At 41.8% G+C, this 17,350-nt stretch overlaps 1 protein-coding gene across 1 annotated transcript in view; it reads right to left on the reverse strand.

The window, feature by feature from the left end:
• The window catches only part of LOC109911043 (low-density lipoprotein receptor-related protein 1-like), a 1,753,343-nt gene that overhangs the window by 131,862 nt on the left and 1,604,131 nt on the right, over positions 1 to 17,350 (reverse strand). Inside the window, exon 69 of the mRNA XM_048599379.1 lies at positions 11,818 to 11,924. Within this exon, the coding sequence (XP_048455336.1) occupies positions 11,818 to 11,924 (107 nt within the window). The remainder of the gene's footprint in view (positions 1 to 11,817; positions 11,925 to 17,350) is intronic.

Genomic DNA, 17,350 nt, shown 5'->3' on the forward strand with positions numbered 1-17,350 from the left:
GGCCGTTGATTCCACGAGGTAAGTATTTAAGTGAAGAACTTACCTTCACGGCAGGCCCCTGATCCTCGCTCACACCGCTCCCGCTGCTGCTGCATTGTAACAATTCTGTAAAACCCTGCCCCATATGTTCATCACATTTTTAAGCAAGGAGGAATTTTCTATCATCAGGCTAATAACTGCCTTTTACATGTTTCACCTTGTCTCTTATCTATTTTACTTTAAATTGGCATACTTAGATTCAGAATTCCTTCTAAGTTGCCTCCTTTGAAGGATTTAGAGAGCTCTAGTTGTCCACGCATCCTCATAAGCCAATTCTCTGGCATTTGGGTTTAGCCTACAGTTTTTCTTCTGTGTCAATTTCAGTGTTTTAACATTTGTCTTTTGGCTTGATGACTGGAGCTAGCATTCAAGCTCTATTTTGACGAGAGTACTCCAAGTTTTAACATGATATCTCCAAAATCGATTCAACTTATTAAATAAACTGGTTCAGCATTCCATTAATTTTTGTCGATTGCTGTGTTACAGTGGCTGCGAATGTCAAGTGTCACATCTGTCACTAACTCTAAATCACTTCCAATTTCTTCCTTAGCTTTTTCAACACGATAAATAGAATAAATGTGCTGCCAAGTTTTTCCTCAAATCTGCAATAAATTACATTTAACTGCTCTGAATTTCATCTACCAGAGAGATGCTTTCTTATACATTTTATTGAGATCATTTTGTTGTTCTGTGGCTCCTGTACACTCAACATCCAACTTGGACTGCTTTGGTTTTACATTGCCTGTAATTTTGGTCAATTCAATTTGGATCGATTCCAATATTCACTGTTTGAACTTTGAAACACCAAGAATGAACTATTCTTGCACTTGTACGTCACTCTGTAAATATATCGTTGATCATCATTCCAGGTCAGGTTTTCACCTCTCTGCCTCTCTCCTCCTTGAAGATACTTCTAAATATCCACTTATTGGACTAGCTTTCAGTATCTGACCTAATATATCTTTTCAATCAAACTGAGAGTGGAGTGGATCACCATTCCAATGGTCTTCGTCCACCAGTCAAGAATGACAAGCCTGGTATGATTACTCCACATTCCTGTCCACCTTTGATAATCCATCACCTCCCCATTCATCAAAGAATTCACTAACACATCTCTGTCTCCACCACCTTTTAAGGAGGAGAGTTCCAAACACTCACAACACTGTATAAGAAATAAACATTCTCCTCATCTCTGTCTTAAATGGGTAACCCTTTATTTCTAAATAGTGATGCCTAATTCTAAAAATCACTGACAGGAGAACATATCCTTTCCACGTGCATCCTGTCAAGACCCATCAGGATCTTATATGTTTCAATTTGTCACCTCTCATTCTTCTAAACTCCAGCAGACACAAATCCAGTCTGTCCAACCTCCTAATATTTCATCACAAGACCATTCACTTATTCGGAATATTTGACCAGTAGACCTTCTCTGAGCTGCTTGCAATTGCATTTACATCCTTCCTTAAATTAAGAGACCAATACTGTACATAATACTCCAGATGTGATCTCCCCAATGCTTTGAATAGCTGAAGAATATTCTCTGTACTTTTGTATTCAATTCCCTTTGCAATAAATTGCAACATTCTATTAGCTTTCCTAAGTACTTGTGTTTTAACCTGCTGTAATCCAGGCACTAAGACATCCAGACACCTCTGCTTCTAATAGCTTTGGAATCTTTCACCATCTTGATAATATGTGCCTTTTTAAATTTCCTGTCAAAGTGGACAATTTTACAGTATCCAACATTATACACAGTTTGATCATTTACAGTTTAGAGCTCTTCACAGCCTCTTTATGCCCTCTTCGTGAATTTCATTGCATGGTTCAATGTCAATTTCTTTGATAAGACTCCTGAGAAAGCCATTATGACGTTTTATTTACTTTAAAGTTGTTATTTTAATGCATATTGTTGCTGGGAATGAACACTACATTCTGTTATAACTTAATCACAGCAGCATTCATGGAGAGAAAGCAAGCTAACGTTTCAAATCTAGATGACTGATGACAGAGCTTTGAGGGAAACGTCACCCAGACTTGTGTTCTGAGGAAGGGTCACCAGATCCAAAACGTTAACTCTGATTTTCTTCTTCATAGATGCTACCAGGCCTGCTGAGCTTTTCCAGCAACTTCTGTTTTTGTTTGTGATTCCCAGCAATTTTTGTTTTCAGTACAGATTCCAGCATCTGCAGTAATTTGCCTTTCATGTGGGCTTTCTCAATGATATATGGAAATATCGGTATACCACATTATACCTCAAAGGGACCGTGGTGGATGCCAAACAGGTTGTCCCTTTCTGAAGCCATGCTACTGCTAATTAAAAATCTATCTTACAAGTAAACTGCATATCCACTCTTGCTGATCAGTTCTAAAGGTGAAAAGCTCAGCTTTGGCAGGTGTGTAAATGGGCAATAGTGAATTACTTTAATGCAATGAAAAGTCATAAGTGGCCAAACCAGTACAGCCTATTCTTTCTACGCCCCTGACAAAGGTGAAAATTCTATTGTATTACTTGCCATTGGCAGGTGCCTAATGGGCATCATTTTACCATGTTACTTTTCACATTATGGGTCTTCTATTAGTCTGTCTACTGAGTCTTACTCAGCATTTATCAATCATCATATCATTTCAACTACCTCTATATAAATCCATTCCATATTTCTTTTCGTATCGCCGGATCTCGGTGATTACCTTCCTGGATGATCCCATCAGCTAGATAGGTAATGTGGGAAATAATGAGACCCGTGACATGACCTGTGGAATAGATCACTTAAAACATGGTATACCAGTCCAGATAAACAGTAACACTGAATTCTGAATATCAGTAGCAATTAATGGAGGAGACGGGTCACATACACTAGATATAAAATTAGGAATATCCCCCATTTGACGTCTTTTTGGGAAATCTGACCGAATTCAGTGATAATTTGCAAAACAGTGGGTCTTCCCCTGAATCAAGGAAACTGGGATGGAAATTCCATCCATTGTGAGCTGCCACACAATCAGAGGTCGGTAGACATTCATTGTTCGACAATGTCATCAGGGAGCTGATGGTTGCCCCTGCTGATGCACCCACCTAAGGTTGAGACTATCAGACAACAAGGTTTGGTTTGAATAGATGATTGAATGATTTATTTATTGTCAAATATATCATGAAGATACAGTGAAAAGTGCTTTGTCACTACAATTCAGCACCATTTTGAGTTACAATAAGAATAAAAAGAAACTACTTAAATAAGAGTTCAGCTTTTGTTCAAATTGGCATCTCAAACATGGCTTCAGGGCTTCTGAGGGGTCTCTGCAAGGTGCCCTGGTTCTCAAGGAGTCCTCTTACAAGAACAGCAATGATGACACCAAAGCCTTAGGTGATCCTGGCTCGGATGCCATCTCACTGACACCGCCAAGAGTCCAGGCTCTCGGCCTTTCGCTACCAGGAGTCCCCACTCCAGGCACCCCCAACATTGCCAAAAGTCCACACTCGGGGCCTACTGCTACCAGGTGTCCAGGCTTCTGGCCTACTGACGTCGGGAGTCCAGGCTCTAGGCCTACTGCTGCCAGGAGTCCAGGCTCGGGACGTACCATTACCAGGAGTCCCTGCTCCGAGCACTGCCTCTACTAAGAGCCCAGGCTCCATGCCTACTGCTGTAGGAGCTTAGGGTCTGGGCCTTACGCTGCCAGGAGTCTCAGTCCATGCCACCAAGGCTGCAGTCACATCCCCATGGACAGCACTCCAGCCTCAAAGATGAAGAAGAAAAGAAGAAGAAACAAAAAAAAATGAAAAGTACATCAAGAAAACAATGCTGACAGCATGGAACGGAAGGCTCTGATGAGGCTGAACACTACCTCCTCAGAAGTTACTTCTTGGACAATAGGTATCATTCTGATAAATGTGCACTGGTCTCTTTTAAGACCAATCTATCCTTGCTAAAGTGTGGTGCCAGGAACTGCAGTCAGCACTCTAGGTACAGTCTGTCCAATCTTTTCAGATCTGAATCATGACTGCAACTATTGAAAGGCATCCCCTTAAAAGTCCAGGTAGCTTTCACACGCCGATGATCTGCTTCATAATGTTCTTGGTGGGCCCATGGATTTTAATACACAACCGTTGCCCTTGTGTAGTCCTGTGGAAATGGGAAGACCATCAATCAGGTAAAGAGGGACTACTACCTCGTGTTCCTGAACAATGACCCTCTTGGAGACCAAGGCTCAATAGGAAAGGCAGGTTGCCTGAGAATAAAGACATCATGGCTGCTGCCAGCTAGTGGCATCCTTCTTTGCTGTGAACCACTCTGTGATTCTAAAATAATTGTTAAAAGAATGATTGGAGAGAAGAAAATGTTTTTTTTTGCAGTGAATTGTGATTTAGAACACACTGCCTGACAGAATTAGGTTCAGTCGTACATTTTGAAAGGGAGAACTGGAAAAACACTTGGAAAGAGAGAGGAAATTCAGGGCCCAGGGAGAGACTAGATAAGGGGTCTAATCAGATTGCACTTTCAAAGCACTGGTACAGGTAATGATGGGCTGAATGGCCATCTCTAAGCTGTATGATTATATGAAGTTTGTATTCTCTGACTGGTTAATAGGTAACTAGCCATAGTCTATAAAGGACACTCCATTCGGGTGGCATGGTGGTTCAATTCCAGCTTCGAGTGACTGTCTGTGTGGAGTTTCCACATTCTCCCCTTGTCTTTGTGGGTTTCCTCCAGTGCTCCAGTTTCCTCTCACAGTCCAAGGATGTGCAGATTAGGTGGATTGTCCATGCTAAATTACCTGTAGCATCCAGGGATGTGCAGGCTAGATGAGTTAGCCATGAGGATTGCAGGATTACAAGGACAGGGTGGGTCTGGGTGGGATGCTCTTCAGAGCGTTAGTGTGCACTCAATGGGCTGAATAGCCTGCTTCCATGCTGTGGGGATTCTATAATTTGAGAGAGAATATTGGTACATGTATGCATTTATATCAATTTTAAATCACATAGCTTTAGGGTGACTACACCATGAATTTCCACAGCAGTTACAGGGACTAAATGTATGCTGTTGGTGTCATTCTGTTTTACATGGCAGACAACTCAGTTAACCCACCAGCACATTTATTGGCTATTATAATGAAATATATGGTATGAGGATCAATGATATTACCCAAGTCTACATTAAATGACTGGTGTGATTTTGATTATTCTTTAGAAAAGACAAAATAAAATCTACCAGAAAAATAATGTTTAATGAATTATTAATAGCGCTTGTATTGACAAATTTACCGATTTATGCAATAAATAGCTTCATTTTGCATGAGTGAATGGAAATAAACAGTGCATTCCAGTGACCAGAGAATACAAGTGCTTCAGACTTTGACAAACATTGCTGCCAGCTTGAAAGATTGCTCAGAACTTACATCATGGAATGATTAACAGATATTGAAATGTTAATTACCTATCCATGTCACATGACATGGAATAGATTCAAAAGTATTTTCTGATGTGCTTATGGTGTATCTATCAAAATGAGATAGACCAGAGGGTATTTAATTGGGCATTTTTATTGTTGCTAGATGTGACACGGTGGCTCTGTGTATAGCACTGCTGCCTCACAGCACCAGGGGCCTTGGGCGACAATCGGTGTGAAGTTTGCCCCCTGTCCGCATGCGTGTCTATCAGGCATTCCAGTTTCCTCGCACAAACTAAAGGCATGCAGATTAGGTGGACTGGCTATGTTAAATTGACCATAGTATTCAGGGATGTGCAGGTGAGGTGATTTAGTCATGGGAAATGCAGGGTTACAGGGACAGAGTGGGGGAGGGGGGGTGTAGACTTGATGGGCTGAATGGCGTGTTTCCACATTGTAGGGATTCTATGACTTTATGTCTCTATGGGGCTGAAACAATGATTCCACAACGTGAAAAAATAAGATTTTTCAAGATGGTAAACAGAATCTATGGTGGAAGATGTTGAATTCCACATCAGATTGGTGCGGCTGTACACAATTAAGCTAAAATGTATAGTTTTGTGGGCTTCAATTGTCACTTACAGCTCATTACATTGTTAGCTTTCATTTAAGAAAGACCATGGATAATATAAAGGACAGGGTAGGCTGCAGCACTCTCATATATGAGTATACGCACAAGGACCAGGAGTAGGCTATTTAGGTCCTCAAACCCGCTTTACCACTCAGTAAGATCATGGCTGATCAGATTGTAACCTTAACTCTGCATTCCCACCTACTCCTGAACAACCTTTCACCCACTTCCGTAGCAAGAATCTATCTAACTCTACCTTAAAAATATTAAAGAATGTTGTATCCACCATTTGAATTCTAAAGGCTTATGACTCCTTGAGAGACAGAATTTTGTTTCATCTCTGTTTTAAATGGGTGACTCCTGATTTTTAAACAATGACCAGTGGTTCTTGATTCTTCCGACATCAGGTTATAGCCTACCTGGATGCTCACCGCATCCACAGCCTTCCAGTTTTGTGTTTTGCCCCCTCAGCCAGAGGTACCAGGCTCATTTTAGTCACTTCACCTGATAAAGAGGCAGTGCTCTGAAAGCTTGTGATTTCAAATAAACCTGATGGGCTATAACCAATGGTCTTGCGTGACTTCTGACTTTGTCCACCCCAGTCCAACATCGGCACCTCCACATTTTGATTCTCCCATTTGTGAACCAACTCTATCCGTCTACCTTGTCAAAACATCTCAGGGTCTTATCTGTTTCGATCAAGTAATCTTTTACTCTGCTAAACTCCAACAGATACAGACCTAGCCAGTCCAAACTTTCTTCATAAAACAGCTCACTTATTCTACATATTAGCTTGGTAAACCTTCTCTGAACTACTTCCAACACTTTTACATCTTTCCCCAAGTAAGATGACTAATATTGTACAGGGTACTCCAAATGTGACCATACCAGTGTCCCACATAACTAAAACATAGCTTTCTAATTTTGTATTAAATTTCCCATGTAATAAGCAATAACATTTTATCAGCTTTCCTAATTACATACTGTACCTGCTGACTAATCTTTTATGATTCATGTACTAGAACAACCAAATCCTTTTGCATCTCAGAGCTCTGTAATTGCTCACCAATTAGATAATGAGTTTCTATTTTATTCTCCCTGCCAAAATGGACAAGTTCACTTGCTCTCATGTTATATTGTATTTGCCACATCTTTGCCCACTCATTTCACTGACAAATGGGTGGAATCTTATAACAATCTGAGCGATATGGGCTCCGGTGAGATGTGTGGCAGATTCAGGCGACAATTTCCGTGAGGCCCACTTCAATTTTAGGAGCAACTCACACTAACTTTTATGCTATCCACAAGGGGTGTGGCAAGATTCCCAGCAGGCAGCAGTGAATTGCCATTGGATGGTCATTGTTCATTAAACGCCTTGTGAGTGGTCCAACACATCTCATTAACATTCAGCCTCCCAGCTTATCAAACTTGCCAAACAAGCTCGATGTCAGGAAAATGTGACCAGGAGACCAGCGTGAGCAACTGAAGGATTCAGCTTGCCCCTTGCTCCTAACGAACTCTATGCTCAAAACCAGACAACAACACCTCAGGGAATGTTCTACAACCACTAGCCACACATGGCCACATCCATGGACATTGACATCCAACATGTGTCAACCTCCCTGAATTTTCATGGCACATGTGTCATCCACTTACAGGATGCTTCCGCACTTCAATGCTTCACATAAGGCTATCACTATGATGCAGCAGCAAGGACACTTCGCACCTCAGGTGGACCAGGATGTGTTTCCAACGTCTTTGCTCATTGCCATAGTGTACACTCACCTTTAGTCGACCTGGATGCTCACCGCATCCAAGGTCTTGCATTGCCTTACCTTGCCTTTTTGTGTTTTGCCCCCTCAGCCAGAGATACCAGGCTTAATTTAATTACCGTCATGCCTTGTCATTTAGCACATACACAGAGTCAGGAACCTTGCCATAGTGTCAGCAGGATGCTGTCAAGTTAAGGGTGATATCGGTGGGGTAGCCAGAGTCAGTGCCCTTTCCATATAAGGGGTAAGCAGCTGAATGTTGAGCAGCCCACTGTTCATCTTGACTCACTGTGTTATTCTGGACTATTTTGCTCCTCATATTCAGTCAGAAGCAGGTATTATAGATGATGAAAGCGGGTGACACAGCTATTCCTGTTGGTGAAGGTGGGGAGGTGCTCTGATCAAGTGATTAGGCAGTGATGAGGAAGGGCATGCATGGTTAATTGTATCAGGGGTTGGGGTGGGTAGTAGTGAGTGACAGGGTGCCTCAAATAAAGGTACAGAATCTTCTTGTTTTACCTTGCAACCTCAGCATTGACAACCTTTCTCACTGACAATGTGGAGATTGCACAGCAGCCAACCATTTGAGTGAAATGATCACTTAGAGAGCCAGCTCATTGTCCCTAATTATGTATGTGCTTAATTATGCACATATTGTCTCAAAATCAGGACTGACATCTTTTGAAGAAAAGCCTGGCTAATGTTTTTGGCTATCATTAGGGGACAATTGATTGAGTTCAGAGTTAGGTTACTTGACAGAGAATTTTTTTCAACATGCAATGGCTGTAACAGTTTTTCTTCAAGCTATGGAAAGAATAAGGAAAATAATTTTTAGGTTGCAATAGAACTCTATTCTCTGTTAGCTGATTACTGGGCAATGTTGAAATGTTGAAGGCAGTCAAGGAAATTTCAGTCTGTCACATATCATCCTAAATGCAGGGTTGCATGGCAACAAATAGCATAAACATTCAAACAAAGGGAGGTTGATCAAGATTTTGTTTTAAACTATAAATTATTAACCATTAAAATAATTAGTAGTTGGTCAGAAAGCTACTGTTTCAACTTTCAAAGGTGATGCAAGTAATTTTTTATTGCTAATAAAAACCACTCAACTAAAATTATGAAAATTTGTACTGTTGGTTCACTGACTTTAGTACTAAAATTCATTAATTTGTCCAACTTCAAGAAGTTTTTTTCAAGAAAGGCAGCAGGTGGCAGCCTACAGCTAGCAATATGAACACTGTAACAAATAAAACCATGTCATCCTGGTCAGCTAGAATCTAGTTGATAAACTCCTAATGCATAGTTGGTTGCATAATGACGTTAAGTGTAATCTTCTATTATTGACAAAGAACTATCATTAACTCTGGTCCTATTACAGCCTACTACTATCCCTGGTTGCTTTATTAATAGTGATCCACTATCAAATCCAATCTTCCTCAGCACTAAGTACCAAGAGTCAGAAAATATATCCTTTGGAAGGTAGCGTCAAGATTGACAATTATCCTGCGTCTCACCTTATTCCTGCTATCACATTTTTTTTCAATTAAATGCGATGGCAGATGTGAAAATTTTGAACTTCGTTCATTTGAATTACAAAAGATAGTTTTCTATTCCAAATTTTTGATGCATGGAAAACTTATTTCAGACAAAGTAAAATAGGTTTTTGCAGATAACAGTATTGGGAGAAAATTTAGCTGATTAGTTAAGAGTACTGTACTATATTATCAAGCAGTAACCAGGAGGTGACTGAAAACCATGTTGAAAATATGGAGGTACTTAAAGGTGAAAGACTTCAGTGCTGCAGATGAAGTGGTTTAACAGGGCAGTCGAGGCAGCAGCAGATTCCATCAGAAATGCCAGAGTGAGAGGTGGGCAAAATGCACAGAAGTTCAAAGTCAGATGATTGGGAAGAGATGCAAAGCTGGAGATGCTGCTGAGGGAAGGCAAAGTGAGGACACAGAAATGTTTGGTAGAAGGCTTTAAATGTAATACCTTGTGATTCAGGGAGTCATTTCGGATCAGCGAGGAAAAAGTGACAGATTTTAGTGCAACAACATGTGGTTGTTGAATTTTGAACAAGTTGACATTTATGGACAGGTCAAGGAGGACATTGAAGAAATTCGGCTTCAAGCAAATTAAAGAGTAAATTAAGGAGTTCCTAACAGCATGTGTGTTACAGTTGAATAAAGGAATACTTTTGCAGAGCTGGATATTTGCTGTCTTGTCATGTGTGAGGAGTTTTGAAGTCTAAACTGGCTTTGAAGAGTACAAAAGCAGGGTTATAACCAGCCTAGGGCTGACTATGGGGCAGAGAATTAGAGATTACGATGGGGACCAATCTATCAATGTTTATCTTTCTAACATTTAATTGGAAGGACATTCCATACATTCATGTTTTCCTGTTTGGCAGGGAGTCTGATAGCACAGAGAGTAAAGAAAAGTGGTGGAGGAGAACAGCTGAATGTCCTTAGAATAAATATGAAAGTGTACTCAATGCCTATGGCTAGGATAGAATGTAGATAAGGATGAAGATGGAAAGGACAAAGCAGACAATTCTGGATGACCATCAGAATGGCTGGGCTGATTAGCAACCTAATTTGGATTTGTTTTATTTGGACAGATTGGAGGGAAATTTCTTGAGTGCAGTTCCATGGAACTGAACAGATGGGATATGCACAGAATTCTGTTGCTATCTTTGGCCAGGGCAGTCACAATGTGCCGTTCTGAGGAAGGGTCACTCGACCCGACCTGAAACGTTAACTCTGATTTCTCTCCACAGATGCTGTTGGACCTGCTGAGCTTTTCCAGCAATTTCTATTTTTGTTTCAGTCACAACAAGCATTGTATAAATTGGAATTAGATATAAATTGGATTCTGCTGATTTTGTACATGGGCATATAGCTGGGGAGACAGTCATAATTTGAAGAACCAAAATATTGCAGATGCTGAGAATCTAAAATAAAATAAAAATAATGCTGGAAACACTCAGCAGGTCAGACAGCACCTATAGAGTAAACAGCAGAGTTAACATGCTGAATTTTCCTGGTCCTGTGGAGATTGGTTTGATGGCAGGACTTGGAGCAAATTCAGAAAGAACTGAAATACAGGCAGAGGTGCTGGAGAATCTCAGCAGGCCTGGTAGCATCTGCAAAGACAGAATCTGAATTAACACTTTGAGTCCAACAAAAGAGCTTATCAGTTCGATGACCTGTCCTGACCTGTCCTTGCCTCTGAACAATCTTGCCGAAATGAGGGTGAGTGCACAGAGACCAGACTGGTCGCAACAGGTAGCCAATCAGGCCCAATAGTGCAACAATTAAAGAGAGTTACCACTACTAGGATCTTCCTTATTGGTCAGCGTATTGAGAATATGAGCTCATGTTGGCAAATGGGACTAGATTAATTTAGGACATCTGGTCGGCATGGAGGATTTGGATTGAAGGGACTGTTTCATGCTGGACATCTCTATGACACTATGGCAACTGGGCTTCCATTGAGGTCTGGGCCCAGCAATAAATTGGCAGACTGGGCTGCCATAATATCGCCCGTCTATCGCCTCAACACAAGCCTGGTGACCTGTGACAGCCACAGTACCAGCCTCAGGCCATGCTGCGGAAGAAATTGACCTGTGGAAAGGATCACCTGACAGCAGTGGCCTTGAGAGATGTTTACCTTTTAAAAGTCTGAAGACAGTGCCTTCACTTTGAGATGCTATTGCAGTCTCCAGCATGTCTGAAGAATATCTACCTGTCGTCATGGGGAGCTTAGCCAGACATTGGGTCTCAGAATTCAATAGACCACCCACCAACCATAATTACAAGGCTTCCAGAGACACCTTCTTAATTCACTATCTCCGACCACACCATTGGATTTCCCTCACTTAAAGGTTTATTAATGGAAAGATGAAATACTGGATTCATACTGCATGCAGACAATGGATCAACTGTTATGTTCTATAACCTGGATAAAGTCATGAAAGAAAACTTACTTCATCTGAACTATCAGAGCAATCATAATCTCCATCGCATCTCCATCTGGCTGCAACACAACGACCATTTGCACAGGTAAACTCATTCATCGAGCAGGAGCGAAGTGCTAAGGTTTAAAAGAAAGAAAGTAAAATGTTTTAATTTAATAATTAATGTAATTCTATGGTAGAATTGGTCAAGAACCAAATGCAAAATTTCTCACACCATTTTAAATTTCACAACTATATTAGTTTCAGTGAAAGTTGAATGAACCAAAATATCAAATCACTGAAGGTATTTGAGTTTTGACAACATATTATGCATGAGTATATATGCAATTACTAAAACTTCAGAAGCTGTTTTAAAACCAATAAATGGTCTGAATTTAAATTTAGATGATCAGAAAAGTGGCCGAGTACAGAACTTGAAAAGAATTTCAAAATCTTGAAAGATGTTAATAGTGCTCAGATTACCATTATTGTAAGCATAGAGACAGATAACTTTTAACAAGATTGAAAAATGCCCCAACAAGTGACCAAAATAACGGTACAACAAAATTTTGGGTTTCAAAAATAACACACGAAAATCAACTTTGAACGAACATTACTTTTCAAGCAACTAAGACACTAAATTAGGGAGCAAGTACTTTACCCACTAATTGGTTATTATGACCAAAAGCTATGTTTATACATGACTCCAGAGTGGGGTATCAATTTTGAAAGGAAATAATCATGGATGCTTTAAAGAAAGACATATGGTCAGGTAGAATTTAGGCTTTGTAATTTGGTTAATCAGGAGAATCTAACTATTACGCATGCCAACATGAACATTTACCTCACTACCAATGGCACTGAAAGCAGAATGTCCATTAATTTTTGACAATGATGCCTGTGGGATCTTGCTCTGCACAATTTGGCATTTCAATGTAACAACAGCCACACAACAGACCAATATTTCTGGCTGCAAATTGTTTTTATGCTGTCCTAAGATTTTTTAAGTGCATGATATAAATATAAGCTGTTTATTTCAAAAGTACTGTTTTCTCAATCAAACAAAGTTATTTTAAATAAAAGTATATTTTGACAAAGAGTATAATATACCAGGAAGGTATAATGTAGATGAAGCATCTTGGTCTTTATTAGGTGATTGCCCTATATTACAAACTCCATAGAGACAAGTAACTATTATTGTGGTGCTTGAATTTCCAAGCAAGCTATCAAAACAATTAATGATGGGATTCCTCATTTTAAGACTTACTGTGACTAGCCTGCATGCCCTCCCCCAACCACCCCTGGCACCCGCTCCCCCCACCCCCATTCAGGTATTCACCATCCCTCCTAACCTTCTGCTCTCTGATGCTGAACGTTCTGTACTCAGCAACGGCCTCAGCTATATCCCTCTGCGTCCCCACCCTAACGAATTTCGGGCATGATATGACACCGAACTCTTCTTCCACCGTCTTCGCCTCCGTGCTCATTTCTTTGGACAAGAGTCCTCTCCCCGTCCCACAGATCCCTTTGCCCAACTTCAACACTCTCCCTCCATCTGGACCCCTCCCTCCAGTCTTTTACCTGCACTCGATCTTTTCATTGAGAACTGTCGACGTGACATTAGTCGCCTCAATTTCACTGCCCCTCTCAACAAATCGAACCTATCTCCCTCCAAACTGACTGCATTCCGTGCACTCAGATCTAACCCTGACTTTGTCATCAAGCCTGCCGATAAGGTTGGTGTTTTTGTAGTCTGGCGTACTGACATCTACATTGCAGAGACTGAGCACCAGCTCTCAGATACCTCCTCCTACCTTCCCCTGGACCACGACCCCACATGGTACATCAGGCCATTGTATCCACGATGGTTACAGTTCTCATTTCATTCGGTGATCTCCCCCCATCCGCTTCCAAGCTAATAGTCCCCCAACCCCGCACAGCTTGTTTCTACCTCCTGCCAAAAATCCACAAACAGGACTGTCCAGGTAGACCCATTGTTTCAGCCTGCTCGTGCCCTACAGAACTCATCTCTTCCTATCTTGACTCAGTCTTCTCCCCCCTGGCCCAACCCCTACCCACGTACATCTGACGCCTTATGCCGGTTTCAAAACTTCCAGTTTACCGGCTCCAGCCACCTCCTCTTTACCATGGATGTGCAGTCCCTCTACACGTCCAATCCCCACCAGGAGGGTCTTAGGGCTCTCTGCTTCTTCCTGGAGCAAAGATCTGAACCATCCCCACCCACCACCACCGTCCTTGGCCGAGCTTTTCCTCACCCTCAACAACTTCTCCTTCAACTCGTCTCATTTTCTTCAGGGTACCCGCATGGGCCCTATTTATGCCTGTCTCTTCTTGGGGTATGTGGAACATTCCTTGTTCCAGTCCTATTCCGGCCCCCACCCACAACTCTTTCTCCAATACATCGATGATATCATCGGTGCTGCTTCCCTCTCGCGTCTGGAATTGGAAAACTTCATCAATTTCGCCTCCAATTTCCACCCTGTCTTCACTTTCAACTGGTCTACCTCTGACTCCTCCCTTCCCTTCCTCGACATCTCTGTTTCCATTTCTGGGGATAGACTGGCCACTAATATCCATTACAAACCCATTGACTCCCACAGCTACCTGGACTATACATCCTCACACCCCACTTCCTGTAAAGACTCTATCCCATTCTCTCAGTTCCTCTGTCTCCGTTGCATATGTTCAGATGAGGGCAACTTTGACAAGGGAGCCTCCGAAATGTCCACCTTCTTCCTCAACCGAGGATTCCCCAGCTCCGTTGTCGACAAGGCCCTCAACCAGGTCTGACCCATCTCCCGCACTTCCGCCCTCACCCCTTCTCGTCCCTCCCGCCACAGTGATAGGGTTCCCCTTATCCTCACCTACCATCCCACCAGCATCCTCTTCCAGAAGATCATCAGACGCCATTTCCGCCACCTCCAGCAAGATGCCACCACCAGACACATATTCCCTTCCCCTCCCTGGTCCACACTTCCTTCAGCCCCAACACCTCCCCACAGCCCTACAGCACCTTCCCCTGTAGCCGGCGAAGGTGCAACACCTGCCCATTTACCTCCACCTTCCTCAGTATCCAGGGGCCCAAACATACCTTCCAGGTGAAGCAACACTTCACCTGCACTTCCCAGAATCTCGTCTACTGCATTCGCTGCTCACAATGTGGTCTCCTCTACACTGGGGAATCGAAGCGTAGACTTGGCGACCACTTCGCAGAACATCTACGTTCTGTTCGCGTAAAAAGACCATGAACTAACTGTCACCTGCCACTTCAATGCACCACCCTGTTCCTTGACCAACATCTCTGTCTCCAGCTTGCTGCAGTGTTCCAGTGAAGCCCAACACAAGCTGGAGGAACAACACCTCATTTTCCACTTGGGGACCCTACAGCCCTCCGGACTCAATATTGAGTTCAATAATTTTAGGGCCTAAAATCTCCCATGTCCCAGTCCCCACCCCACACACCAGGCCTTGTTACCACATAGCCTGCCATTACACACCCCTGTTGCTAATCATTAACAGTCCCCATTAACAACTATTCACCCTCCCAGCCTGATCGTTAACAATTCCTCTGTCTGTCCAACTGTCTTTCTCTCTCTTTGGGCTCTATCTTATCGTTTACTCCCTACCCCACCCACCTCCCTATTTTCTGCATATAAACTGACGTTTTCCCAGCCACCATCAGTTCTGAGAAAGGGTCACCAGGCCCGAAACGTTAACTCTCTTTTCTCCTTCACAGATGCTGCCAGACCTGCTGAGCTTTTCCAGCAACTTTGTTTTAGTTTGTGAATTGAATGCGACCCTGGCTGAAACCACAACCAACTATAAATTTGAGCCCATCCAAAACTCTGTTGCCTGTATTCTAACAGTTCACACTAAAATTTAAAAATCTCACACTTTCATTCAGTATGGTACCTAAGGTTACAATTTCCACAACCTGTTCAAGTCCTATTACACTCTGCAATTTCTGTGGTCCTCGATTCATCCAGCTTAAATCATCAGTACAGTGATGGAAAATAGTACTAGCATTGTCGCAATGTGGTACTCACTCAGCAACAATGTTACAATGCTCAGCTTTGGTTCTGACAAGTGCATTGCACTCCAAACCCCCATCCTTCAGTCAAACATAGGCAAAGGAGCTGAATTCCAGAGGTAAAGCGAGAGTCAATGCCTTTGAAATCAAGGCAACGTTTAACCGTGTGTAGCATCAAAGAGCTCAAGGTAAACTGGTGTCAGTTAGAATCAGGAGAAACTCTCCACAAGCTTGAGATGTACTTAGCACAAAGGAAGATGAATGTGGTTGCTGCAAGCAAAATATCTAATTTCCAGGACAGCTGTGCTAGAGCCCCTCAGGTTAGTGTCCTGGAACCAAACATCTTCACAGCAGGAATGATTTACCTTTCAGTATAAGGGTGCTGATGATTGCACCTTACCAAGTACGACTGCTCGGATACTAAACTAGCCCATGCTCACATGAAGCAAGATACAACGGAAGAATGAATTGTTAAAGTGCCAGATAATCTCCATCTCCAACAAGAAGGAATCCAACCTGGAAAGCTGTTGTTTACTTGTTGTGTACGTAGAAGTCTACAGGACTGCATTTGCTCATCTTACTTTAAGTCATACAATTTGCACCAGGACATAAATTTAGATTATAACTGTGTGAAGAATTTTAGTGGAATACTGGCATACAGTTTTCTGGACTCTTATACTGTTGGAAACTCTGCAGGTCTGGCTCACTAATCCAAGGCCACTTTGTCAAACTGATGACTTGAAAATGTCTGGAATGCTGCAATGGCAGCTGCTAATCTTTTAGCCGTGTAAGGCACACACTATATATGTTTAAGCAAGCTAGCTTATCATCATCGCAATGCACCCTTTACACGTACACTTTGTCATTGAATGTACCGACTGGAAAGCAGAAGAGGATTGCCAGTTACCCAGGGGGAGAAACTTCAAACAGAAACATAAATCTGAAAAGATTGCAGTTTTTAAAATAGTCATTGGGCTGCATGTTGCATTGTTCTGCTGGGAACTTTGTGAGATAGATGTAATCTCTTTCGTGTGTTTGCCATTCTATAGTCAATGCATGTCAGGCAGATTTAACTTAGGTGAAAGCCTTATTTGCTAAACAAGCACTTCCATGATGTTGCTTTTCCTAATAACTGCATTGTGAGATTCAACTGTATAAAATTCAAATGTAGCTGGAGTGAATTGCTTTAAAACTTTTCAGATTTTAGCAAACAGTCTAGATTTGATAATTGTGATAAATGTAAGTATAAAAGTAATCTCTCCTATTATTTCTCTCAAATAGGAAATTGAGTATTTGTTGAGTATTTATGTTAATATGTCATAGTTGCATCAATAATTCTGAGGTCACAAAAGGCATAAGTCTACATCTAGTACAGCATCTTTTTTTTACATTAGTACATTTACATCAGCCTCAGTATCATAATGACACTGCAAATCAAGCCTTCCTTCATTGTTTGTTCTTAAAGATTTTTCACTAAAATTACTAATCAGAAAGTCTGTTCTGTGTCATGCT

Source organism: Rhincodon typus, chromosome 7 (genome assembly GCF_021869965.1).
Source record: "Rhincodon typus isolate 14 chromosome 7, sRhiTyp1.1, whole genome shotgun sequence".
NCBI classification, from domain to species: domain Eukaryota; kingdom Metazoa; phylum Chordata; class Chondrichthyes; order Orectolobiformes; family Rhincodontidae; genus Rhincodon; species Rhincodon typus.